At 53.2% G+C, this 25,451-nt stretch overlaps 1 protein-coding gene across 3 annotated transcripts in view; it reads right to left on the reverse strand.

Moving 5' to 3' along the window:
• LOC140384491 (doublecortin domain-containing protein 1-like) overlaps positions 1-25,451 on the reverse strand; it is an 871,034-nt gene that overhangs the window by 479,679 nt on the left and 365,904 nt on the right. For all 3 annotated transcript variants that reach the window (XM_072466241.1, XM_072466242.1, XM_072466243.1), the window contains 3 exons: positions 24,249-24,347; positions 19,548-19,714; positions 15,820-15,942 (listed from right to left, as the gene is read on the reverse strand). In XM_072466241.1, coding sequence (XP_072322342.1) covers positions 15,820-15,942; positions 19,548-19,714; positions 24,249-24,347 — 389 coding nt within the window. The remainder of the gene's footprint in view (positions 1-15,819; positions 15,943-19,547; positions 19,715-24,248; positions 24,348-25,451) is intronic.

Here is a 25,451-nt window from a genome sequence, read left to right on the forward strand (position 1 = left end):
AGGAAAGGATTGCAAAGATGATTCTGGATAGGAGCGAAAGCACCAGAATAGTTGTTATGGGGGACTTTAACTTTCCAAATATTGACTGGAAAAGCTATAGTTCGAGTACTTTAGATGGGTCCGTTTTTGTCCAATGTGTGCAGGAGGGTTTCCTGACAGAGTATGTAGATAGGCCAACGAGAGGCGAGGCCATATTGGATTTGGTACTGGGTGATGAACCAGGACAGGTGTTAGATTTGGAGGTAGGTGAGCACTTTGGTGATAGTGACCACAATTCCATTACATTTACTTTAGTGATGGAAAGGGATAGGTATATACCGCAGGGCAAGAGTTATATCTGGGGGAAAGGCAATTATGATGCGATGAGGCAAGATTTAGGATACATCGGATGGAGAGGAAAACTGCAGGGGATGGGCACAATGGAAATGTGGAGCTTGGAGGAAGTGGTCGAGCAAGGGAACCGTGGTTTTCTAAAGCAGGCGAAACACTTTTCAAGAGGAAGAAGGAGGCTTATGTAAAGATGAGACATGAAGGTTCAGTTAGGTAACTCAAGAGTTCCAAGTTAGCTAGGAAGGACCTAAAGATAAGAGCTAAGAAGAGCCAGGAGGGGACATGAGAAGTCTTTGGCAGGTAGGATCAAGGATAACCCTAAAGCTTTCTCTAGATATGTCAGGAATAAACGAATGACTAGGGTAAGAGTAGGGCCAGTCAAGGACAGTAGTGGGAAGTTGTGCTTGGAGTCCGAGGAGAGAGGAGAGGTGCTAAATGAATATTTTTCGTCAGTATTCACACAGGAAAAAGACAATGTTGTCGAGGAGAATACTGAGATTCAGGCTACTAGACTAGAAGGGCTTGAGGTTCATAAGGAGGAGGTGTTAACAATTCTGGAAAGTGTGAAAATAGATAAGTCCCCTGGGCCAGATGGGATTTATCCTAGGATTCTCTGGGAAGCTAGGGAGGAGATTGCTGAGCCTTTGGCTTTGATCTTTAAGTCATCTTTGTCTACAGGAATAGTGCCAGAAGACTGGAGGATAGCAAATGTTGTCCCCTTGTTCAAGAAGGGGAGTAGAGACAACCCCGGTAACTATAGACCAGTGAGCCTTACTTCTGTTGTGGGCAAAGTCTTGGAAAGATTTATAAGAGATAGGATGTATAATCATCTGGAAAGGAATAATTTGATTAGAGCTAGTCAACACGGTTTTGTGAAGGGTAGGTCGTGTCTTACAAACCTTATTGAGTTCTTTGAGAAGGTGAACAAACAGGTGGATGAGGGTAAAGCAGTTGATGTGGTGTATATGGATGTCAGTAAAGCGTTTGATAAGGTTCCCCACGGTAGGTTACTACTGAAAATACGAAGGCATGGGATTCAGGGTGATTTAGCAGTTTGGATTAGAAATTGGCTAGCTGGAAGAAGACAAAGGGTGGTGGTTGATGGGAAATGTTCAGACTGGAGTCCAGTTACCAGTGGTGTCCCACAAGGATCTGTTTTGGGGCCACTGCTGTTTGTCACTTTTATAAATGACCTGGAGGATTCACAAAACTTCTGAGTGAAGAAACCTCCCCTCATCTCAGTCCTAAATGATTGACTTGTTATCCTACGGCTGTGCCCTCATTTTCTAGATTCCCCAGCCAGGGGGAATACCTTTCAATGTCTACCCTGTCAAACCCCTTCAGGATCTTGCATGTTTCAATGAGCTCACTCTCATTCATCTAAACTCAAAAGAGTACAGGCCCAATATACTCAGCCTCCCATCACAGAACATGTCTCACATCTCAGGGATCAAGGAGATAAATGACTTGGTTGCATGGTGTACCGAAAACAACCTCTCTCTAAATGTTAGAAAGACAAGGAACTGATCATCGACTTCAGGAAGCGTAGCACGACACACACCCCCGTCTGCAGCAATGGCTCCGAAGTGGAGATGGTCGATAGCTTTAAGTTCCTGCGGATCACCAACACCAACAGTCAATCCTGGTCCACTCACGTTGATGCAACAGTCAAGAAAGCCCAACAACGTCTCTACTTCCTGCGGAAGCGAAAGAAATTTGGCACGTCTGCATCAACTCTCACAAACTTCTATAGATGTGCGATAGAGTGCATCCTATCCAGCTGCATCACAGCCTGGTGTGGCAACTGCTCAGTCCAACATCTCAAGAAACTGCAGAGTGTGGTGAACTCACACAAGCTTGCCACCCCACATTGATTCTGTATACACCTCCCGCTGCCTCAGGAAGGCAGACAGCATTATCAGAGATCTCTCCCTCACAGGCATTGCCTTCTTCCAGACCCTTCCATCAGACAGAAGGTACAGAAGTCTGAAGACCCGCACATCCAGACGTAGGAACAGCTTCTTCCCCACAACTATAAGACTCCTCAACGACTCCCCCTTGGACTGATCTGTTCCCTGTATGAACACCATACACGACGCCCTATGCTGCTCTTGCTCATGTATTTGCTTTGTTTGGCTCCTTGTTCCGCACTGTAACCAATCACTGTTTGTTGATGTACCGTTTGTCAATGTTCTCTGTTGATTATTCTTTTTATCTACTATGTGCGTACTGTGTACGTTCCCTCGGCCGCAGAAAAATATTTTTTACTGTACTTCAGTACATGTGACAATAAATCAAATCAAATCAAACCAAACCAATATTTTGAACTTTCCCTGTATTTCCTCCAAGCAAGTATTTTGTTCCTTAGATATGCATAGAGTATTGCAGGTGTGGTTTCACCAAAGCCAACACAATTTTAACAAGGCTTCCTTATTCTTACACTGTAAACCTCTTCCAATAACGGGCCGACATGCCATTTGCTTTCCTAACTGTTTGGTGTACCTGCTTGCGAACATATCATGTAATTTGTACAAATACAGTTAGGTCTCTTTAACTGTCAACATCCGGTGAAAAATTCTGCTTTCCTATTGTTACTACCACAGTGAATAACCACACACCTCCATACTTTATACCACAGCTGCCACCTTGTTCCTCACTCACTTAATCTTTGCACCCTCTTTTGATCCTCCTCATAGCACACATTGTCACTCAACTTTGTATCACCAGCAAACTGTTGGGGCCTGATCTAACCAAATGGGAACAGAGACCCATAGTGAACGCATTTAGCCGCGTTTCTCCCAGCGCTCGGAGAGCCGAGAGACACCCCGCTGCCTAATGCCCATCCGGTAGGGGGAGCGAGAGATCGGAACGCCATTTTAAAATGCCGGCCTTATCTCTCGAGCTCCTGACACCACTCCCGAACTCCCCGTTCAAGTCCGAGCTCACTATCCGGGGGTGCCCAGGTCCCCACCACACCCGTGCAGTGCACCCCGGCCCAATCACCACCATGTGAAAAATACCAGCTTGGCAGTGCCAGCCTGGCAGTGCCCCTGACAGTTGACAGTTCCACCTGGGCACCTTATCAGCGCCAGGCTGACACCCAGGTGGCACTGCCAGGGTTCCGGGTGGCACCCTGGCAGTGCCACCCAACACAGAAATAAAGCATCTGGGGATCTCCAATCCCCTGGGAGACTCCCACAAGTGCCATTCCATCTGGTCCCCATTTGTGGAGACCAGTACTGAATGGCGCTCACCTGAGGTCTCCAAGGCAAAGGGATAGATCCCGAAGCCTTATTACCTCAGGGAACTGCACATTAGAGTGAGACTAGGAGCGGGATTCTCCGAAATCGACACAATGACCCGACGCCGCCGTCAAAAATGGCGCGAAGCGTTGGGCCGACCGGAAGTTGCGAAATCCTCCGCCCCGGAAGGGGCAAGCACTGGCGTGAGGCCAAGTGCGACAGCGTGACCCGGGTAATTGACGCCGCGCGCTGTCGCTCCTCAAAAGACGCCACCGGCGGAGAGATGGCAACGGTGGAACATGGCCGCACGCCGCGCAGCGCTGAGGTTCCAGGAGCGGGACATCGAGGCGCTCCTGGACGCAGTGGAGCAGAGGAGGGAGGCCCTGTACCCCGGACATGGCAACAGGGTCGCACCAAATGTCAGCCGGCACCAGTAGAAGGAGGTGACAGAGGCCGTCAGCGCCGTAGACGTAACAGCTGGGACAGGCAGCCAGTGCCACAAGAAGGTCAATGACATGGTCAGGAAAGCCAGGGTGAGTAACCACCCCAATTCGAGCCCCCCCCCTCCAGGATGGGCGGCACAGCCCTAGCTGAAACCAACATGGCTGCACCCACCCATGGCAGGATGGGTTGTGAACCTATGCCAACATACACACAACCGCTGGTCTGCAATGTCCGCCTAACACTGTTGACCTTTATCTCTGTCACCCACCCCAACCCCCAGGAGAAGCGCACCCATAACAACCGGGAGCGTGGCAGGACTGGAGGGGGTGCACCTGAATTGCGCCCCCTCAGTGTTCATGAAGAGAGGGCTCGGGACCTTGCAGGCGGACCCGAGGACCGGGAGGTTGCGGATGCAGAGATCGGGGGGGCAGCACCAAGTGAGACCCCCCCACTGCCTGCCCCCCTCCCCTGATCCCCCCTCCCCATCCCCCTCCCCCTATCCCTTCCCCCCCATCCCCCCTTTCCCCCATCTCCCCCTTCCCCCCCATCCCCCCTTCCCCTTCCCTCCTTCACCCCAACCCCCCCTTCCCCAGGTGCTGGCCGGCGTTGTCCAGACCCAGACAGGAATGGCCAACTCCCTGAGCTCCATGGCTGCAAACTGGCAGACCCTTGTTGATACCAGGGTGGGCCTCCAGGACTGGCAGCGGCAGGTGCCGGGGGTGCCTCGGGTGCTGGATCAGTTCGCATCTCCGACTCACGGAGAGGCCCGGGGGCCATCGGGCACCCCGAGGGAGGAGGAGGTGCTGGGGGTGTCCCTCAAACATGCCGGGGATGAAAGATTGCGCCAATATGAATGAGTCATGCACACTGCCTGGGTACCGGGCGCAGACGTGCAGGATCTTCATGCGGTGGTCACAGATCACCTGTATGTTCATGGAGTAGTACCCCTTCCTGTTCATGAACACGGCCGTTATCCGCTGGTGGCCGCACGGCGACGTGCACCCCATCGATCGCCCTCTGTACCATGGGAATCCTGGCCATGGCAGCAAAGCCCGCTGCCCGGGCATCCAGGTGGGCGCGGTCCACAGGGAACTGGATGTAGCGGTCCGCGATGTTATACAGGGCGTCAGTCACTGCACGGTTGCACCTGTGCACCGATGCCTGGGAAATGCTGGACAGGTCCTCACTCGGCGACTGGAACGACCCCGTAGCATAAACGTTCAGGGCGACCGTCACTTTGACGTCCACAGGGAGAGGGTGTCCTCCCCCAGTCCCACGCGGTGCCAGGTGTGCCATCGGGTGGCAGATATGGGCGACGGTTTCTCGGCTCATCCTGAGTCTCCTTCTGCATGCCCGGTCCGTGAGGTCCTGGTGCGACGGGCGGGGCCGGTACACACGGGGCCTCATCGGGCGTCTCCGACGCCGTGGCACCACCACCACTTCCTCCTCCTCCTCATCGTCCTGTCGGGCGGGCGGCCCTCCAGCCTGGGCGGCTGCCACCTGCCCCTCTGCGGCACGCTCCTCAGCCCCAGCCTCCTCCGCCCCCCTGGCACGCTCCTGCTCCAGCTCCCACAGGACAACATGTAGAAGGGCGGCTCCGGCTACGGCGGCCAACATCGCTGGTTGATGGCCAAACAAAGCGGTCTGCAGTGGGTGGGGGTGGGGGTAGACAACATGTCATCCTTGTACATACCCCCCCTCCACTGTTGCCAGCTGCCAATTAGCCAGGCAAAGCCCCCCCCGCCCCCCACCCCCACAACCCCGGCGATCCCCACCCTGACACTCACCTCCCAGCACACCCGATCCCCTCCCCGGCACCCCCGATCCCCTCTCCAGCACCTCCGATCCCCTCCCCGGCATTCCAGATCCCCTACCCGGTACCCCTCCCCAGCACTCCCCGATCCCCTCTCCGGCACCCCCGATCCCCTCCCCGGCACCTCTGATCCCCTCCCCGGCATTCCTCTCCCCAGCACCCCAGACCCCTACCCGGTACCCCTCCCCAGCACTCCCCGATCCCCTCCATGGCACCCCTGATCCCCTCCTCGTTACTCCCCTCCCTGGCCCTCCCCAATTGCCTCCCGGCACTCCCCGATCCCCACCCCGGAACCCCTGATCCCCTCCCCAGCAACCCCGATTCCCTCCCCGGCACTCCCCGGTCCCCTCCCCGGCACCCCCGATCCCCTCCCCGGCACCCCCGATCCCCTCCCCGGCAGCCCCTATCCCCTCCGCGGCACTCCCCTCCCTTGCATCCCCGATCCCCTCCCCGGCACTCCCCTCCCCAGCACTCCCCTCGGCACTCCCCGATCCCCTCCCCGGCACTCCCCTCCCAGGCACTCCCCTCCCCAATCCCCTCCCCGGCACTCCCCTCCCCGGCACTCTCCTCCCCGGCACGTCCAATCCACTCCAAAGCACTCCCCTCCCCGGCAACCCCAATCCTCTCCCCGGCACTCCCCTCCCCGGCACTCCCCTCCCCGGCACTCCCCTCCCCGGCACTCCCCTCCCTGGCACTCCCCTCCCCGGCACTCCCCGATCCTCTCCCCGGCACTCCCCTCCCCGGCACTCCCCGATCCCCTCCCCGGCTCCTCCCGAAACCCTCCTCAACACTCCCCTCCCCGGCACTCTCCTCCCCGGCACGCCCAATGCACTCCCCGATCCCCTCCCCGGCCCCCCCGATCCTCTCCCCGGCACTCCCCTCCCCGGCACTCCCCTCCCCGGCACTCCCCTCCCCGGCACTCCCCTCCCTGGCACTCCCCTCACCAGCACTCCCCGATCCCCTCCCCGGCTCCTCCCGAAACCCTCCTCAGCACTCCCCTCCCCGGCACTCCCCTCTCCGGCATTCCCTGATCCCCTCCCCGGCACCTCCCAAAACCTCCCCGGCATCCCAGGCACTCCCCTCTCCGGCACTCCCGATCCCCTCCCCAGCACCCCGATACCCTCCCCCGCATTCCTCACCCCAGCACGCCCCTCCCCGGCACCCCCAATCCCCTCCCCGGCTCTCCCCTCCCCGGCACTTCCCGATCCCCTCCCCGGCACTCCCCGATCCCCTCCCCGGCACTCCCCTCCCCGGCACTCCCCGATCCCATCCCCGGCACTCCCCTCCCCGGCACTCCACCCCACCAGCACTCCCCGATCCCCTCCCTGGCACTCTCCGATCCCCTCCCCGGCACTCCCCGATCCCCTCCCCGGCACTCCTCTCCCCGGCACTCCCCTCCCCGGCACTCCCCGATCCCCTCCCCGGCTCCTCCCGAAACCCTCCCCGACACTCCTCTCCCCGGCACTCCCCTCTCCGGCACTCCCCGATCCCCTCCCCGGCACCTCCCAAAACCTCTCCGCCACCCCTCCCCGGCACTCCCCTCTCCGGCACTCCCGAGCCCCTCCCCGGCACCCCGATCCCCTCCTGCCACTCCCCACCCCAGCACTCCCCTCCACGGCACCCCCAATCCTCTCCCCGGTACCCCCCTCCCCGGCACTCCGCTCCCCGGCACCCCCAATCCACTCCCCAGCACTCGCCTCCCCGACACCCCCAATCGTCTCCCTGGCACTCCCCTCCCCGGCATGCCCCTCCCCGGCACTCCCCTACCGGCCCCTCCCCTCCCCGGCACACCCCGATCCCCTCCCCGGCACCCCCGATCCTCTCCCCAGCACTCCCCTCCCCGGCACTCCCCTACCCGGCACTCCCCGATCCCCTCCCCGGCACTCCCCACCCCGGCACGCCCCTCCCCGGCACTCCCCGATCCCCTCCCCGGCTCCTCCCGAAACCCTCCCCGGCACTCCCCTCCCCGCCAATCCCGTCTCCAGCCTCCCGATCCCCACCCCGGCACCCCGATCCCCTCCCCGGCATTCCCCGCCCCGGCACTCCCCGCCCCGGCACCCCTCCCTGGCACTCCGCTCCCCGGCACTCCCCACCCCATCACTCCACTCACCGGCACCACTCCCTGGCACTCCCCTCCCCGGCACCCATCCCCAGCACTCCCCACCACGGCACTCCCCTCCCCGGCACCCCTCCACGGCACTGCCCTCCCTGCACTCCCGATCCCCTCCCAAGCACTCCCCTCCCCGCACTCCCGATCCCTTCCCCGGGACTCCCCTCCGTGGCACACCCCCCCCCGGCACTCCTCCGTGGCACTCCCCTACCCAGCACCCCTCCTGGCACTCACCTCCCCGCACTCCCAATCCCCTCCCCGGCACTCCCCTCCCCGGCACTCCTCCCTGGCACTCCCCTCCCCGGCACCCCTCCCTGGCACTCCCCTCCCTGGCACTCCCTTCCCCGGCACCCCTCCCTGGCACTCCCCTCCCCGGCACCCCTCCCCGGCACTCCCCTCCCCTGCACCCCTCCCCGGCACTCCCCTCCGCTGCACCCCCCCCCCCCCCCAGCACACCCCTCCCCGGCACTCCCCTCCGTGGCACACCCCTCCCTGGCACCCCTCCCTGGCACTCCCCTCCCCAGCACCCTTCCCTGGCACTCCCCTCCCCAGCACCCCTCCCCGGCACTCACCTCCCCGCACTCCCAATCCCCTCCCCGGCATCCCTCCCCGACCCCCCTCCTCGACACCCCTCCGCGGCACTCCCCTCCCGGCACCCCTCCCTGGCACTCCCCTCCCTGGCACCCCTCCCTGGCACTCCTCTCCCTGGCACTCCCCTCCCCGGCACTCCCCTTCCCTGCACCCCTCCCCGGCACTCCCCTCCGCGGCACCCCCCCCCCCCCCAGCACACCCCTCCCCGGCACTCCCCTCCGTGGCACACCCCTCCCTGGCACCCCTCCCTGGCACTCCCCTCCCCAGCACCCTTCCCTGGCACTCACCTCCCCAGCACCCGTCCCTGGCACTCCCCTCCCCGGCTCCCCTCCCTGGCACTCCCCTCCCTGGCACCCCTCCCTGGCACTCCCCTCCCCGGCACCCCTCCCTGGCACTCCCCTCCCCGGCACCCCTCCCTGGCACTCCCCTCCCTGGCACCCCTCCCTGGCACTCCTCTTCCTGGCACTCCCCTCCCCGGCACTCCCCTCCCCGGCACTCCCCTCCCCGGCACCCCTCCCTGGCACTCCCCTCCCCGGCACCCCTCCCTGGCACTCCCCTCCCCGGCAACCCTCCCTGGCACTCCCCTCCCCTGCACCCCTCCCCGGCACTCCCCTCCGCGGCACCCCCCCCCTCCCCCGGCACTTCCCGATCCTCTCCCCGGCACTCCCCTCTCCGGCACTCCCCTCCCCGGCACTCCCCGATCCCCTCCCCGGCTCCTCCCGAAACCCTCCTCAGCACTCCCCTCCCCGGCACTCTCCTCCCCGGCACGCCCAATGCACTCCCCGATCCCCACCCCGGCCCCCCCGATCCTCTCCCCGGCACTCCCCTCCCCGGCACTCCCCTCCCCGGCACTCCCCTCCCCGGCACTCCCCTCCCTGGCACTCCCCTCACCGGCACTCCCCGATCCCCTCCCCGGCTCCTCCCGAAACCCTCCACAGCACTCCCCTCCCCGGCACTCCCCTCTCCGGCATTCCCTGATCCCCTCCCCGGCACCTCCCAAAACCTCCCCGGCATCCCAGGCACTCCTCCCCAGCACGCCCCTCTCCGGCACTCCCGATCCCCTCCCCGGCACCCCCAATCCCCTCCCTGGCACTCCCCTCCCCGGCACTTCCCGATCCCCTCCCCGGCACTCCCCGATCCCCTCCCCGGCACTCCCCTCCCCGGCACTCCCCGATCCCCTCCCCGGCACTCCCCTCCCCGGCACTCCCCGCCCCAGCACTCCCCGATCCCCTCCCCGGCACTCCCCGATCCCCTCCCCGGCACTCCCCTCCCCGGCACTCCCCTCCCCGGCACTCCCCGATCCCCTCCCCGGCACTCCCCTCCCGGCACTCCCCTCCCCGGCACTCCCCGATCCCCTCCCCGGCTCCTCCCGAAACCCTCCCCGGCACTCCTCTCCCCGGCACTCCCCTCTCCGGCACTCCCCGATCCCCTCCCCGGCACCTCCCAAAACCTCCCCGTCACCCCTCCCCGGCACTCCCCTCTCCGGCACTCCCGATCCCCTCCCCGGCACCCCGATCCCCTCCCGGCACTCCCCACCCCAGCACTCCCCTCTACGGCACCCCCAATCCTCTCCCCGGTACCCCCCTCCCCGGCACTCCCCTCCCCGGCACGCCCAATCCACTCCCCAGCACTCCCCTTCCCGGTACCCCCAATCCTCTCCCTGACACTCCCCTCCCCGGCACTCCCCTCCCCGGCATGCCCCTCCCCGGCACTCCCCTACCCGGCCCCTCCCCTCCCCGGCACACCCCGATCCCCTCCCCGGCACCCCCGATCCTCTCACCAGCACTCCCCTCCCCGGCACTCCTCTACACGGCACTCCCCGATCCCCTCCCCGGCACTCCCCACCCCGGCACGCCCCTCCCCGGCACTCCCCGATCCCCTCCCCGGTTCCTCCCGAAACCCTCCCCGGCACTCCCCTCCCCGGCAATCCCCTCTCCAGCCTCCCGATCCCCACCCCGGCACCCCGATCCCCTCCCCGGCATTCCCCACCCCGGCACTCCCCGCCACGGCACCCATCCCTGGCACTCCGCTCCCCGGCACTCCCCACCCCAGCACTCCCCGCCCCAGCACCCCTCCCTGGCACTCCCCTCCCCGGCACCCATCCCCAGCACTCCCCACCCCGGCACTCCCCTCCCCGGCACCCCTCCCCGGAACTCCCCTCCCCGCACTCCCGATCCCCTCCCCGGCACTCCCCACCCCGCACTCCCGATCCCCTCCCCGGCACCCTTCCCCGGCACTCGCCTCCGTGGCACACCCCTCCCCGGCACCCCTCCCTGGCACTCCCCTCCCCAGCACCCCTCCCCGGCACTCACCTCCCCGCACTCCCAATCCCCTCCCCGGCATCCCTCCCCAACACCCCTCCCCGGCACCCCTCCCTGGCACTCCCCTCCCCGGCACTCCCCTCCCCGGCACTCCCCTCCCCGGCACCCCTCCCTGGCACTCCCCTCCCCGGCACCCCTCCCTGGCACTCCCCTCCCTGGCACCCCTCCCTGGCACTCCCCTCCCCGGCACCCCTCCCTGGCACTCCCATCCCAGGCACCCCTCCCTGGCACTCCCCTCCCCTGCACCCCTCCCCGGCACTCCCCTCCGTGGCACCCCCCCCCCCAGCACTCCCCTCCCCGGCACTCCCCTCCGTGGCACACCCCTCCCTGACACCCCTCCCTGGCACTCCCCTCCCCAGCACCACTCCCTGGCACTCCCCTCCCCAGCACCCCTCCCTGGCACTCCCCTCCCCAGCACCCCTCCCCGGCACTCAGCTCCCCGCACTCCCAATCCCCTCCCCGGCATCCCTCCCCGACACCCCTCCGCGGCACTCCCCTCCCTGGCACTCCCCTCCCCGGCACTCCCCTCCCCGGCACTCCCCTCCCCGGCACCCCTCCCTGGCACTCCCCTCCCCGGCTCCCCTCCCTGGCACTCCCCTCCCTGGCACCCCTCCCTGGCACACCCCTCCCCGGCACCCCTCCCTGGCACTCCCCTCCCCGGCACCTCTCCCTGGCACTCCCCTCCCTGGCACCCCTCCCTGGCACTCCCCTCCCCGGCACTCCCCTCCCCGACACTCCCCTCCCCGGCACTCCCCTCCCCGGCACCCCTCCCTGGCACTCCCCTCCCTGGCACCCCTCCCTGGCACTCCCCTCCCCGGAACCCCTCCCTGGCACTCCCCTCCCCGGCACTCCCCTCCGCGGCACACACCCACCCCCACCACCCCCCGGCACTCCCCTCCCCGGCACTCCCCTCCGTGGCACACCCCTCCCTGGCACCCCTCCCTGGCACTCCCCTCCCCAGCACCCCTCCCTGGCACTCCCCTCCCCGGCACTCCCCTCCCCGGCACCCCTCCCCGGCACTCCCCTCACCGCACTCCGATCCCCTCCCTTGCACCCCTCCCCGGCACTCCCCTCCCCGGCACCCCTCCCTGGCACTCCCCTCCCCGGCACCCCCGATCCACTGCCCGCACCCCAGTCCCTGGGGGACATCCGACACCGACACCCGCAACCCCCCCCGCAGCCACGGCAGCTTGCGTCGCAGCGGCGGGGCGGGATTCTTCGACCCCCCCCTGCCGGGTCGGAGAATCCCCGGGGGTGGCGCGATGTCTCGCTCTAATGTGCAGATTTGCCAAAATGTGATCCCGCCCACAATGGGTGGGCTTCACTTCGCGACGTCTCACACAATCGCGTTAGATTTCGTGAGTCATAACCAGCCAGGTAGATCCCGGGAGCAGGATATCCGGTCATTTACTGGCCACAACACACTGCTTTTTGGGCACAGCCTGGCCGGTAGATAACGCCATTTGTCTCTTCGGCTAAGTAGTTATTGTAGATTGTAAATAGCTGAGACATCAGCACTAGTTTTTGTGACGCTCCACTAGCCATAGCCTGCCAACTTGAAAATACCCTATTTATCCGTACTCTTTACTTTCTGTCCGTTAACTAATCCTCTTTTGACACTAATATATTATCCTCAACTCCATGAACCCTTATCTTGAATGTTGACCTTTTGCATGGCTCCTTATCGATTGCCTTTTGGAAATCATTGTATATTACATATTGTAATACAGAGATACCCAAACCAGTGTCCGTGGAACCCAGGAGCTCCGCTGGAACCTTTCAGGGGGTCTGTGGCAGGACAAACACATTTGTAAAAATTGAAAAGTGCTGGAGAGCTTCCAGCCTCTGATTGCATGAACTGGCAACAGCACAAAACTCCATATCAGGGCGAGCGTAGGCAACAGAGTGATGGGAAGAGCAGACCTCAGAACGGAACTTATACGGACGCTGGAGCAGGTCACTGCAGCAGGAGAGCAGAGCGAGGGTCCAGAGCGGGCCTTGGAGCAGGGTGCCAGAGCCTGGGCGGGGTGCTGGAGCAGGCCTAGGAGCGGGGGGCCGGTGTGGGGCTGGAGTGAGCCTCGGAGCAGGGTGCCAGAGTGGGCCTCAGTGCGCAGGGCAAGAGCGGGCCTCGGAGTGGGGTGCCAGAGCGGGGGTGGTGGAGCAGGCCTCGAAGTGTACCTAGGAAGGGGCTGGAGTGGCCTCAGAGCAGGGGCCAGAGTGGGTCTCAGTGCTGAGGGCCACAGCGGGCCTCGGACAGGGGACTGGAGCAGGCCTCGGAGCCAAAGGCTGGAGCAGGCCTTGGAGTGTGAGAAACCAGCCAGGTTTCACCTAATCCAGTTGAAAGGTTACAGACATGAGGAAAATCAGGACCACACTTACCTCCACAGGCACTGACCAACATTTTCCTGCAAGTCTGCATGCAAGAGATGACAGAGTTCTGTGAGTGTCTCCTTTGTAAAACTCAGACGATGTACACACTTTTCTGGTTTACATGATGTGGAGATACCGGCGTTGGACTGGGGTGGGCACAGTAAGAGGTCTTACAACACCAGGTTAAAGTCCAACAGGTTTGTTTGGAATCACAAACTTTCGGAGCGCAGCTCCTTCATCAAGTGTGCTCCGAAAGCTAGTGATTCCAAACAAACATATTGAACTTTAACATGGTGTTTTAAGACTACTTACTCTTCTGGTTTAGGTTCAGGTACGAGAAAAGCTCCCAGTAGGCCCTTGTTCGATAAGACCTCCTGCTGAGAACCCTTCTCTCCCTCCTTCTGTGAGCAACTTTCCCTCTTTGTTGACTCTGCTCCATCTTCCTCTCAACCTGCAGCCAAATGATTGGTAACAATACACCCATGAGAGCAAGCAGGCTGGCCAAAACCCATGAGGTTGGAACTATGACCTGTCAATGTGCAGCACCACTGTCTGTTGACTTTATCAACTTTAACCAACTCCAGAAAACACCTAAAATATAAGATGTGGAGATGCTGCCGTGGGACTGGGGTGAGCACAGTACGAAGTCTTACAACAGCAGGTTAAAGTCCAACAGGTTTGTTTCGATGTCACTAGCTTTTGGAGCACTGTTCCTTCCTCAAGTGAATGAAGAGGTAGAAACATATATCTAAACAAAGTCAAAGATGCAAGACGATACTTTTGAATGCGAGTCTTTGCAGGTAATTTAAGTCTAAACGGAGCAACTGGAGAGAGGGATAATCCCAGATTAAAGAGGTCTGAATTGTCTCAAGCCAGGACAGTTGGTAGGATTTTGCAAGCCCAGTCCAGATGGTGGGGGGTGAATGTAATGCGAAATGAATCCCAGGTCCCGGTTGAGGCCGCACTCATGTGTGCGGAACTTGGCTATAGGTTTCTGCTCGGCGATTCTGAGTTGTCGCGCGTCCTGAAGGCCGCCTTGGAGAATGCTTACCCGAAGATCAGAGGCTGAATGCCCTTGACTGCTGAAGTGTTCCCCGATTGGAAGGCCTGGCGATTGTCGCGCAATGTCCATTCATCTGTTGTAGCAGCGTCAGGACGCGCGAGAACGCAGAATCGCCGAGCAGAAACTTATAGCCAAGCTCCACACACATGAGTACGGCCTCAACCGTGACCTTGGATTCATGTCGCATTACATTCACCCCCCACCATCTGGACTGGGCTTGCGAAATCCTACCAACTGCCCTGGCTTGAGACAATTGACACCTCTTTAACCTGTGATTATCCCTCTCTCCAGTTGCTCCATTTGGACCGAAAGACTTAATTACCTGCATAGACTCGCATTCAAAGTATCGTCTTGCATCTTTGACTTTGTCCATATATATATTTCTGGAACCCACCTCTTCATTCACCTGAGGAAGGAACAGTGCTCCAAAAGCTAGTGATTGGAAACAAACCAGTTGGATTTTAACCTGGTGTTGTGAGACTTCTGTGCTCACCTAAAATATAAACAGAGAATGCTGGAAAAACTCAGCAGGTCTGACTGCATCTGTGGAGAGAGAAACAGAGTTAACATTTTGAGTGCCTGTGACTCTCCTTCAAAGCTAGAGAGGGAGAAATCTGATCGATATTGTACTGTTAAAGAGAGAGTGAAGCAGTTGGAGCAAAGTAAAAGGTCAGTGATAGGTGTGACCTAGGAGAGATTGGACAAAGATGTTTGATAAGACAAAGCAATTGTAAATGGTCGTAATGAGAACTAAAGAAGGTGTTGATAGTGGCATAAAGGTAAGAAAGCAGAGTGTGTTAATAGCAGGAACAAAGGTCAGTATTTTGTGAAAGAACAAATGACAGATGGGCTTTTTGGGCAGTGGGTGGGGGAGGGGTGGGGGCAGAGGTGGTTGTTGGAACAAAAAACCTAGCCCTTCGACCAACTCAAACTGAGCCAGTAAAAATCAATCACCAACTCACTTAACAGTTTCCGTGTTTGCATGGGTTTCGCCCCCACAACCCAAAGATGTGCAGGATAGGTGGATTGCCATTGCTAAATTGCTTCTTAATTGGAAAAAATGAATTGGGTACTTTCAGTTTGTTTTCAAAAATAATAATCTTTATTATTGCCACAAGTAGGCTTACATTAACACTGCAATTAAGTTACTGTGAAAATCCCGTAGTCACCTCATTCCGGCGCCTGTTCGGGTAAACTGAGGGAGAATTCAGAATGTCCAAATTACCTAATTTAGTTTTTCGGGACTTGTGGGAGGGAACCAGAGCACCGGAGGAAACCCACGCAGACACAGGGAGAACGTGCAGACTCCGCACAGACAGTGACCCAAGTGGGAATCGAACTTGGGACCCTGGCGCGTGAAGCAACAGTGCTAACCACTGTGCTACCGTGCTGCCCATGACCAATGAACCTCTTACAGGCAGTGAAATAATCTCCATTAAATGGTTTTCCAATTATAATCCCATAACTCAATAAAGCATGTCTTAAATGTAAAAAAAAGTCTAAAATAGTATTAAACTGTGATCAAAGCATCATACTTTTCCAAGCCAGTTAAGGGACCATCATATTCCAGAGAAGTTTTATAAACCACTTTCTGGTCCTGCTCCATAATTCCTACTATCCGATCGAACCTCACGCAGAGAAATGGCTTGCAGATGCTCCTGTAAAACAAACAGAGAGCAACAAGTAATTGCCAGGTTTAGTTTTCTTGAAACAAACTAAATAAGACAATTAACTGCAATGCACACATGAATGTTATTTTATAGAGGATTCAACTCCATCATCTTTAAGAGCCCTTGATTCCAATTATTTATATGTTTAAAGTCAACTATATAATTAAGAACTCAAAAAACAAAACAATTAAAAAAATTGATGAAATGGTAAAGTAATTGAAATAATTACTTATAAAATTTCCAGTGGCCTCTACACTAATATTACCACAGGCCTCAGCCCGAGGTTTTTTTGGTCGCTGTCTGTCTCTTCCTTGACTTCTTTACACTCCTTACATCATAATTGTACTGCATATAATATAGTTGTCATGGGTAGCTAATTGGAATAAAAATATATACATAATTCCAAAAAATGAACTATTCAAGCTTTCAAATTAATGCATGATCTAATTTGCAAAATTAGACATTATGCCATGCTTTTTATGACAAATTAATGTTGATTACAGCTCCATTCCTTCATTGGAAGTGTACACATTGTACAAAAATAATACTACATACATTTTTAAAAAAGTTTTAACCCTTCAGGTGTTGCAGATTTCTGACACAATTAGTGTCTAGTTGATTTTAGCATATGCCGAACAGCAATTAGCCTCTCTGAGTGACCTTGAGAGGTATCTATTCACAGCATTTAGTTCTTGTGCCCTTAAAGGGACAGGATGATTAAAAATCCGATCAACCTTAGCAGCCGAATAATACATTGTGTGTTACATGCAATAATGGTGTCAACTTTATAAAACAGTAAAAATTCCAACTTCCAATGTGTAGATCTGCTACTGCATCTGTATTTTTTTACGGTATTAAAGAAATTCTCAGTTTGCATTCATTCAGTATTGATAATAACTTTCCTGGCTGAAAATCCAAAATATAGAGCAGAGCAAAATATAGAGTAGTGAAAAGTTAGATGTAGTGGAGGTCCAAAGAGAGTCGGTGGGGCTCCAGAAAAATAGATCATTAAAATGTCACAGACAGGTACAAAAAAAGCAAAACATCTAACAGAAGGCTGGCCTCTACATCTAGAAAACTGGAGTACAATGGTTTAGAAGCTATGCTGCAGCTGTACAATGCCCTGTTTAGGCCGCACCTAGGAGTATTGTTCAGGTCTGTGCATGACACCTCAGGAAGGAGGTATTAGCCTTGGAAGACTAGAATGCTACCTGGACTCCAAGGGTTAAATTACAGAAGAGAGATAAACTAGGATTGTAATCCCTAGAATGGAGACAGTTGTGGTGGTTTGATCAAAGTTTTCATGATATTAAGGTGATAGTTTTTCTCTTATTTACCCAATTTTCACTGATTGGGGAATCCAGTTACTAAGAAACATAGGGTGGAATTTTAGTGGCCCCACCCACCAGCTGGATTTTCCGGACCCACCAAAGTCAATGGCTCGCTCCATTTTCCGGTCTCGCCCCCACCGTGGCAGGACCGTGAAATTCGACCATAGCCTAAAAATGAGGGCCAGGCCTTTTGGGAGGGAAGCTCAAAAGCACTCCAACATACAAAGGTGCTTGGCACTCTCTTCTGGAAATGAAAGTTGATGCTGGATTGTAGATAATCTTAAAACTGAGATCGATCGTTTTTGTTAACCTAAGGTATTAAGGAATATGGGGCAAAGGCAGGTATGTGGAGTTGGGTCACGGATTAGCCATGATCTCACTGAATGGCAACAGGCTCAAAGGGAGAAATGCTAAATATATCCTGCTTCCAGTGTATTTAATTCTAGAAGTAAAGATTGACGAATACCATTAATGTATCATATAAATATAATACATATATATAAATATAATAATGATATTTTCTGGCTGTTCCCGCCAGTGGGATCTTCCATCCCACCAATGGCAACCCCCTGCTGTGGGTCCCCTGGCAGTGGAGGATGCAAACAACTGGAAACTCCATTGACAGCGGCAGGACTGAACGATCCTGCCACGGGCTAATGGTGGACTGCTTCTGCCGCACGTTGTTGCGGGGGGGGGGGGGGGTGTTGCTATGGTAAGAAAATCCTGCTCAGTATGTATATTAAGTTTGTTTCTTTAATAAAGCCTCAGGGCAAATTCATGTGTAGTGGCACAACAGCATTATTCTTTAAAACAACTGGCAGAAGGAGGTTCGATTTTGAGACATTGACCACATCACATGCTTTGCTTCTATTGGTACAGGTTTCTCACAACGCAGCTCTAAAATATCACACTGGCAGCTTGCATTGACTGCAGGGCTCACGGCCTTTCATGAAAAACAATCAGGCAATTTCCCCCCCTTGTTTACAATAATATGACAGATCAAGATCAATTAACAGATCACTTCTGTGCCACGGCAGCATGACAAGAATAACTTTTTTTAAATCTCTAAATAATCAAAGATTTTACAAATGCTTTTCACAGAAACCAGTGTTTAGTTGCAACATATTCCCTCGAGTTCATGAGCTCCATCAGATTCAATCACTTTTTTTTAGCGCAATTCAGAAACAGAATACTTTACTGACACAATGATCAAAGAGGCCATTTTTAAGATGGTACACCTGTAGGGCATACTGTCTGCCCATTGCAGAACCCACCCAATTTTCGATCTGCTCCTCTGGTGTACCGCCCAGGTGATGAAGGAGTAAATTGCTCACTTAGTCCACTCTATCCCCTCACTTCCTGCTGAAAATAGAAATCAACTGCACTGGCTGCTTTCCTTAAATCTGCGATAACAGATTGTATTATTCATTCTTTGCGGGTCAAATTACTTCCTGAATATAGAATTCCTGAATAAAGGAGTGGAGTCTTGCATTTTTAGCAGAATGTTCAATTCAAATCAGAGGAATCAAAGCCATTTTTTTAAAAATGCAAAAATTATATATTAAGAAATTCCTGCTTGTTTTATTTTCGTTCAAGCATCTCTCTGGTTTGGGCTTGCCATGTCACTCGGTTTCGACTTGTGTTTTGGTAGCTTATTGAAAGACTCATGCAACACACTATCGAACTTCTTCCCCTCTCTTACAGTAGATTGCATTGCTTCAGAAAGCAACCATACAGAATACGAGCCGTATCTATTTGCCATTTCATTTATTGTCACCGGTGCATAAAAGGTTAAGACGTTATTGAGAGCGACACAAACAACGAGGACTGCGTTGTCAGAGGGTTTGATAAAATTCACTTAAGATACTTTTCAATTACTGTCCATTTCGGCTTAAAAGTGGACAAAACGCAAATACTGGGGAACAGGTCAGAGCAGCCCATGACAACGGCAAGATGATGGGCTGTGCCCCCTGGAGTGTTTCCATCTGCCATCATTAAGGTGACTATTCAAACATGAAAAATTCCTTCTTGCACTGCTGACAGGCAGACATCAGGAACTATGACAGAGCTCTACAGATGAAGCTAGACAGACAGAGATGTCATACCTCCCCAGTATGTCCAGAGACACAACCTCAGAAAAGAAAAATCCCAGGGATGCAGTAAAACAGTTATTACCTGGGGTGGTTGCATTCCCCCTTCCAGCAAGCTAACCAAAAAAGGTCAGCCTGAGATCACAGAGATAAAAGGGCATTTTCATTGTACCTGTAGTCTTCGCCGTATGACACCCAAACCTTCTGATCGTTTTCAAGAAAAAGGGGATTTTTTATTTCTTGTCCATTTTCATCAAACAGCCGAGTAGGACTAAGGTTGAGACCTGAAGCATGATATCCCGACGAGCACTGGAGCCGTTGGCAAATCATCTGAAGCAACTGGGATAGGATAGTATAAAAGAAAGAATGATTTGAAAACTTGTTTCAGATCTTGTGCAATTGGAATCCTAACACATATTAATTAAGTTCAAAAGAGTGCACGGGGAGTGTGAGATGATTGAATTATTTATCTTGTCGTAAGGAACCAAAAGAGAAGACAGGCTTTTTACCAGCAGGTGGTGCAACAGTATTAACATTGGCTCTGACCCCTGCCCCTGCGCTGGTTACAGGCAGGAGATTGTTCAATGTAATCATCAGTTGCCTGCTCTTCACTTTACTCATCCAGTGCGGCCTATGTATTATTTTTCCTTCAAAATCAGAAAAAGGATGTTGAGATTGGGGGCGATTGTCAACCGCCAATCTACAACCTGAATAATGGGTGGCCAGTAATTGGCAAGCACCATAAACACCCAAAGCAATAATGAGGCAGCTCGACAAATGGGCGAGCAGTGACTTGAATATGCAAATTGGGTTCCTACAAAGTTGATAAAAACCCGATTGCAATTGTCAGCGACAAATATAAATAGCCATTTCTAAAGGAGATTCAGGAGCAGCGGGACTTGGAGCTGGGTGTATGTACACAAATCGTTGAAGTTGGATGGACCAATTAATAAGGCATTCAGATTCCTGGGCTTTATAAAGAGAGGAGTACAAAAGCAAGGATATTATGGTGGATCATTATAAAACACTAGTTCAGCCTCAATTGGAGTATTGCATTCATTCTGGGCAGCGCGCATCGAAAACGAAGCCTTGCATAGGGTAATGAAAATAGTCATGAGAATGGATTTTAGGATGAGGGACTTCAGTTATGTGGATAGGTTACGGAAGCTGGGGTGCTGTTCTTGGAAAAGAGAGGGATGAATGGAGATGTGACAGTGTTCAGAATCATGAATGACAGGATAGATAGGGAGAATCTGCTCCCATTGGCGAGAACCAGAGGACACCAATTTAAGGTGATTGGCAAAAGAACTAAACGTGGCATGAGGAAAAATTGTCTTACTCAGATTAGGATCTGGAATGTATTGCCTGAGAGTACGCTGGAGGCAAATTCAATAATGGCTTTCAAAAGAGATTTGGGTAATTAGCTAAACAAAAAAAAATTCCTGGGCTAGTTGGGATGGTGAGGGAATGGAACAAACTGAATTTTTCTTGCAGCTAGCAAGACATGATGGGTCAAATGATCTCCTTGTTGTAACTGTTCTATGATTCTATAACCTAATGACCCAGGTAATCATTTTTAGGTGGGTGTTGTGCCAAGAGAGTTCACTAGCTTGTTTAGCACAGTAGGACTGGTTTAGCACAGTGGGCTGAACAGCTGGCTTGTAATGCAGAGCAAGGCCAGCAGCACAAGTTCAATTCCCGTACCAGCCTCACCGAACAGGTGCCGGAATTTGGCGACTAGGGGCTTTTCATAGTAAATTCATCGAAGCCTACTTGTGACAATAAGTGATTATTATTATAGCTCCCCTTAAAATAAATTCAACTTATTGCCACCTTGAGGATATTCCCCCCTTCATCTTCTTGCATCTGACCTGTCCATTAGATCAGTGTAGGCGCTAGTGCATACCCTGCCCTTCCACAACAGTTGAGCTGCATTCGAGATGACTGGTGGGTTCCCGCAATGTACCAGTAGCCTGCGAATGAGGCCAGGACCACACACTGACACCAACCAGTGGGGCCACATCCTCACTCTGTCAACTTCACACTAATTTCAGGCAGAAACTGAATATTAAACCCTGCCATGTTTAATGAAGCAACATTTAATTTATGGACATAATGGACAATAAGCGATTTTCATTTCATTTTTTCATTAATTAATTGCTGTGTGATTCCTTCTCTGTGCCTATCTGGCGATAATATTTCAGAACTGAGTACTTTCCTTATTGGTGTCAGATACAGTGGAGTAAAGTTCCCTGAATCATGCCATAACAATATGCATTGGCCCCTACTTTAGAATCATATGATAACAGTGTGAAATGTTCTTTTTCCTGCATTGACATCCCCCTAAGCTAGGAAAATTTAGTGTCCAGGTGAATCATTTAGTACTGCGGCACAGGCTTCAAAGCAATTGGGTTGAGGGCTGACAAAACTCCCTAGGGTTCTGATATCCATCAGGCATAAGAGGCCTCCAATCCTTTCGTCTGGGCAAGATTGAAATCCATGTCCAATATTAAAAAGTTAACAATGTTTAACCTACTGCAGCAGTGAGATTGAACAGCTTTGGTTCAAGTATGAAAAGCACTGGGGGTATAATTCAATTTCAGTAGAGATGCAAATTTATTGTCCGTTATACACCCTATCTGGTTTCAGTTTCTTTTATGTCAATTGGACGGCCAAGCTGCTGCTGCGCATTTTGCAGTCCTGCAAAAACTGAAGTTTACCCACAAAATCCAGAGCACAACCAATGGAGGCAGTGAATAGGATTTCACCTTCCCTCCTTTGCAGAGATGAAGAGGGAAATAAAACTGAGAAGTTCTGGATAGCTCTTGGCTGCCTCCCAGGGGGCAGCTTTACAGCACAATTAACAAAAGCAACAACAGGTCACCTTTTGTTTTTTTTTCATTAAATGAAAAGCGTGCATTGTGAGCTTTTAAGGAGGGAAGAGGCTGGGACAAAGTGTAAATTTACATGCACAGGCAACTGAGCAGCTCAGGTGTAGAATCACCCAGGAATCTTGCCTTCTCATAAAAACACCGATACAAAGTGGATATAGGAAGCACAGTGGAGTGGTTGTATGGAACACAGCTGAATAATTTAGATATTAAAACTGTTATCTTATTTTCAATAAATGAAAGCTTTAAATGGTTGAATTGCATCTCAAGAGGACCACAACAGTAAGTGAATGCTGTGGAATTATTTATCAAGGCAGCTTTTCAAGTAGATATCGCAGGACAGTAACAAAGAACAAAGAAAAATTACAGCACAGGAACAGGCCCTTCGGCCCTCCAAGCCTGCGCCAATCCAGATCCACATCTAAAACTATCGCCTATTTTCTAAGGATCTGTATCCCCCTGCTCCCTGCCCATTCATGTATCTGTCCAGATACATCTTAAATGACGCTATCTACCACCTCCGCCGGCAATGCGCTCTAGGCACCCACCACCGTCTGCGTAAAGAACTTTCCACGTATGTCTCCCTTAAACTTTTCCCCTCTCACCTTGAACTTGTGACCCCCAGTAATTTAGACCCCCACTCTGGGAAAAAGCTTCTTGCTATCCACCCTGTCTATACCTCTCATGATTTTGTAGACCTCAATGAAGTCCCCCCTCAACCTTCGTCTTTCTAATAAAAATAATCCTAATCTACTCAACCTCTCTTCATAGCTAGTGCCCTCCATACCAGGCAACATCCTGGTGAACCTCCTCTGCACCTTCTCCAAAGTATCCACATCCTTTTGGTAATGTGGCGACCAGAACTGTACGCAGTATTTCAAATGTGGCCAAACCAAAGTCTTATACAACTGTAACATGACCTGCCAACTCTTGTACTCAATACCCCTTCCGATGAAGGAAAGCATACTGTATGCCTTCTTGACCACTCTATCGACCTGCGCAGCCACCTTCAGGGTACAATGGACTTGAACATCCAGATCTCTCTGTACATCAATTTTCCCCAGGGCTTTTTCATATACCGTATAGTTCGCTCTTGAATTGGATCTTCCAAAATGCATCACCTCGCATTTGCCCGGATTGAACTCCATAACTCCATCTGCCATTTCTCCGCCCAACTCTCCAATCTATCTATATTCTGCTGTATTCTCTGACAGTCCTCTTCACTATCTGCTACTCCACCAATCTTAGTGTCATCTGCAAACTTGCTAATGAGACCACCTAAATATAGAGAGGTTACGAAGACAGCTAAAGTACATTCCCTTTTATACTGTGAGTGAGTTTCAGTTCCCATCTTCTCTTGTTGATTCTTACGATGCAGATGTATGCAACTATTAACCAAGACTAGGACTAAACAGAAACTTTGTAAAGTGGATAATTGTTGGGTTTAAACCAATAGGATATGGTGGAACTAAAAGCAAATTACAGCAGGTGCTGGAATCTAAAACAAAAGCAGAAAATACTGGACAATCTCAGCAGGTCTGACAACATCTGTGGAAAGAAAAGGGAGCTAATGTTTCGAGTCTGGATGATGTAATCCAGACTCGAAACATTAGCTCCCTTCTCTCTCCACAGATGCTGTCAGACCTGCTGAGATTGTCCAGTATTTTCTGCTTTTGCTTTGACAAAGCTTTGCCAAAGAGTCATCCAGACTCGAAACATTAGCTCCCTTTTCTCTCCACAGACGCTGTCAGACCTGCTGAGGATATAGTGAAACTTGGTTTTACACCCAGTTGAATGTCACTCTCTGTTGACTTCAATGGTGGGTAAAATCACCTGGAGTGTGAACCAGCACTGTGCCTAATCCCAGGTGGCAGATTGGGTTAAAGTAGCACTAAATTTGTTTTTTTAACCAACATTGTCATTATTATTGTAACTAGATTTTTTTCCACTTCTATTCTATTTCTAGCAATAAAAGACCTTACTCTTTCCATCATGAATTTATCACTGCTACATTCTTTCTCGATGACCTTCATGTTAACATAGATGAGAACTTCCCCAGTGCTTTGACCATTCCGATACACCTAATAAATGAACCAAACAAAATGGGTTATTGCCTGCAAGGATGTTAATATCCAGCTACAGTGTGGCATTTTCTCAAATGCTTTCGGGTATTTTGAAATAAACACATTATATCACTTGCCATTATTTATTCCAGCACATGTATTGCTCTGTCCAACAGAGCTTTGTTTCAAATGTTGCCATCTGCCGGTGATACTCAACAAGTTAGATACAACTTGCATTTTCATAGCAATTTTTAGCATCCCTGGACATCCCATAGCACATTCCCGTCAGTGTAGTCACTAATGCCATGGAGAGGACCGCAGCTATCAGTTTGCACATCCAAGTTCCCAGAAACATCACTGAGATAATCAGCAGATAAACTGTTTATGGGTGAAGACTAAAAATTGGACACCGGGGACAACTTTCCAAGTCTTCTTCAAAATAGTGCCTCGAAATCTTTCATGTCTGCCTAAAAGAGCAGATGAGGCCGAGGTTTAATGCAATGATCTAATGCAATGGCAGATCATATGCAGAGGGCTGAATGGCCTACAGCTGTTCCTATGTAAACCATTGATTATTGTCATTTATTCTCCACTAATAGGTCTCCAAAAGCATTGCTCATGATATGTCAGGCTATGGATTGTTTTATTTTTAGGTCTGGATTATTGTAATACACATTTTTATGACAAAGATAGAATTGTGTTTTAGTTTAATTTAATTAAAATGTTCACCTTCCATTTAAGGCAGTGAGTGTTATAATCCGCACGAGACCTACAGGGTTGGAGCAATCAATCAACCCCCTTGAGTCTCGCCAAATACAAGCTCCCCCACTAAAGTTGGGGGGGGGGGGGCATAAAGTTCTGTTTGAAGTTGGCCAGGTACGGTACCGACAGTTCAGACACGGTTGGGGTTTGGCTTATTTGGCAAATGCTACTGTGTGTTAATGAACCAAGTTTCTTAAATCTACTCGGTCCAGACTCATTTGTGGCCTACGAAACTGGTGATGAGGGTACAACTGGATTGCTGTCAATGCAGCTACGCTGTCAGGTGAACCTGCTCCCTTATTCTGCTACACCCAGGTTGAACTTTTTTAAAAATGCCCCTGTTTGGAAGATTAGATGTAT

This window comes from Scyliorhinus torazame, chromosome 10, assembly GCF_047496885.1.
Source record: "Scyliorhinus torazame isolate Kashiwa2021f chromosome 10, sScyTor2.1, whole genome shotgun sequence".
Classification (NCBI taxonomy): domain Eukaryota; kingdom Metazoa; phylum Chordata; class Chondrichthyes; order Carcharhiniformes; family Scyliorhinidae; genus Scyliorhinus; species Scyliorhinus torazame.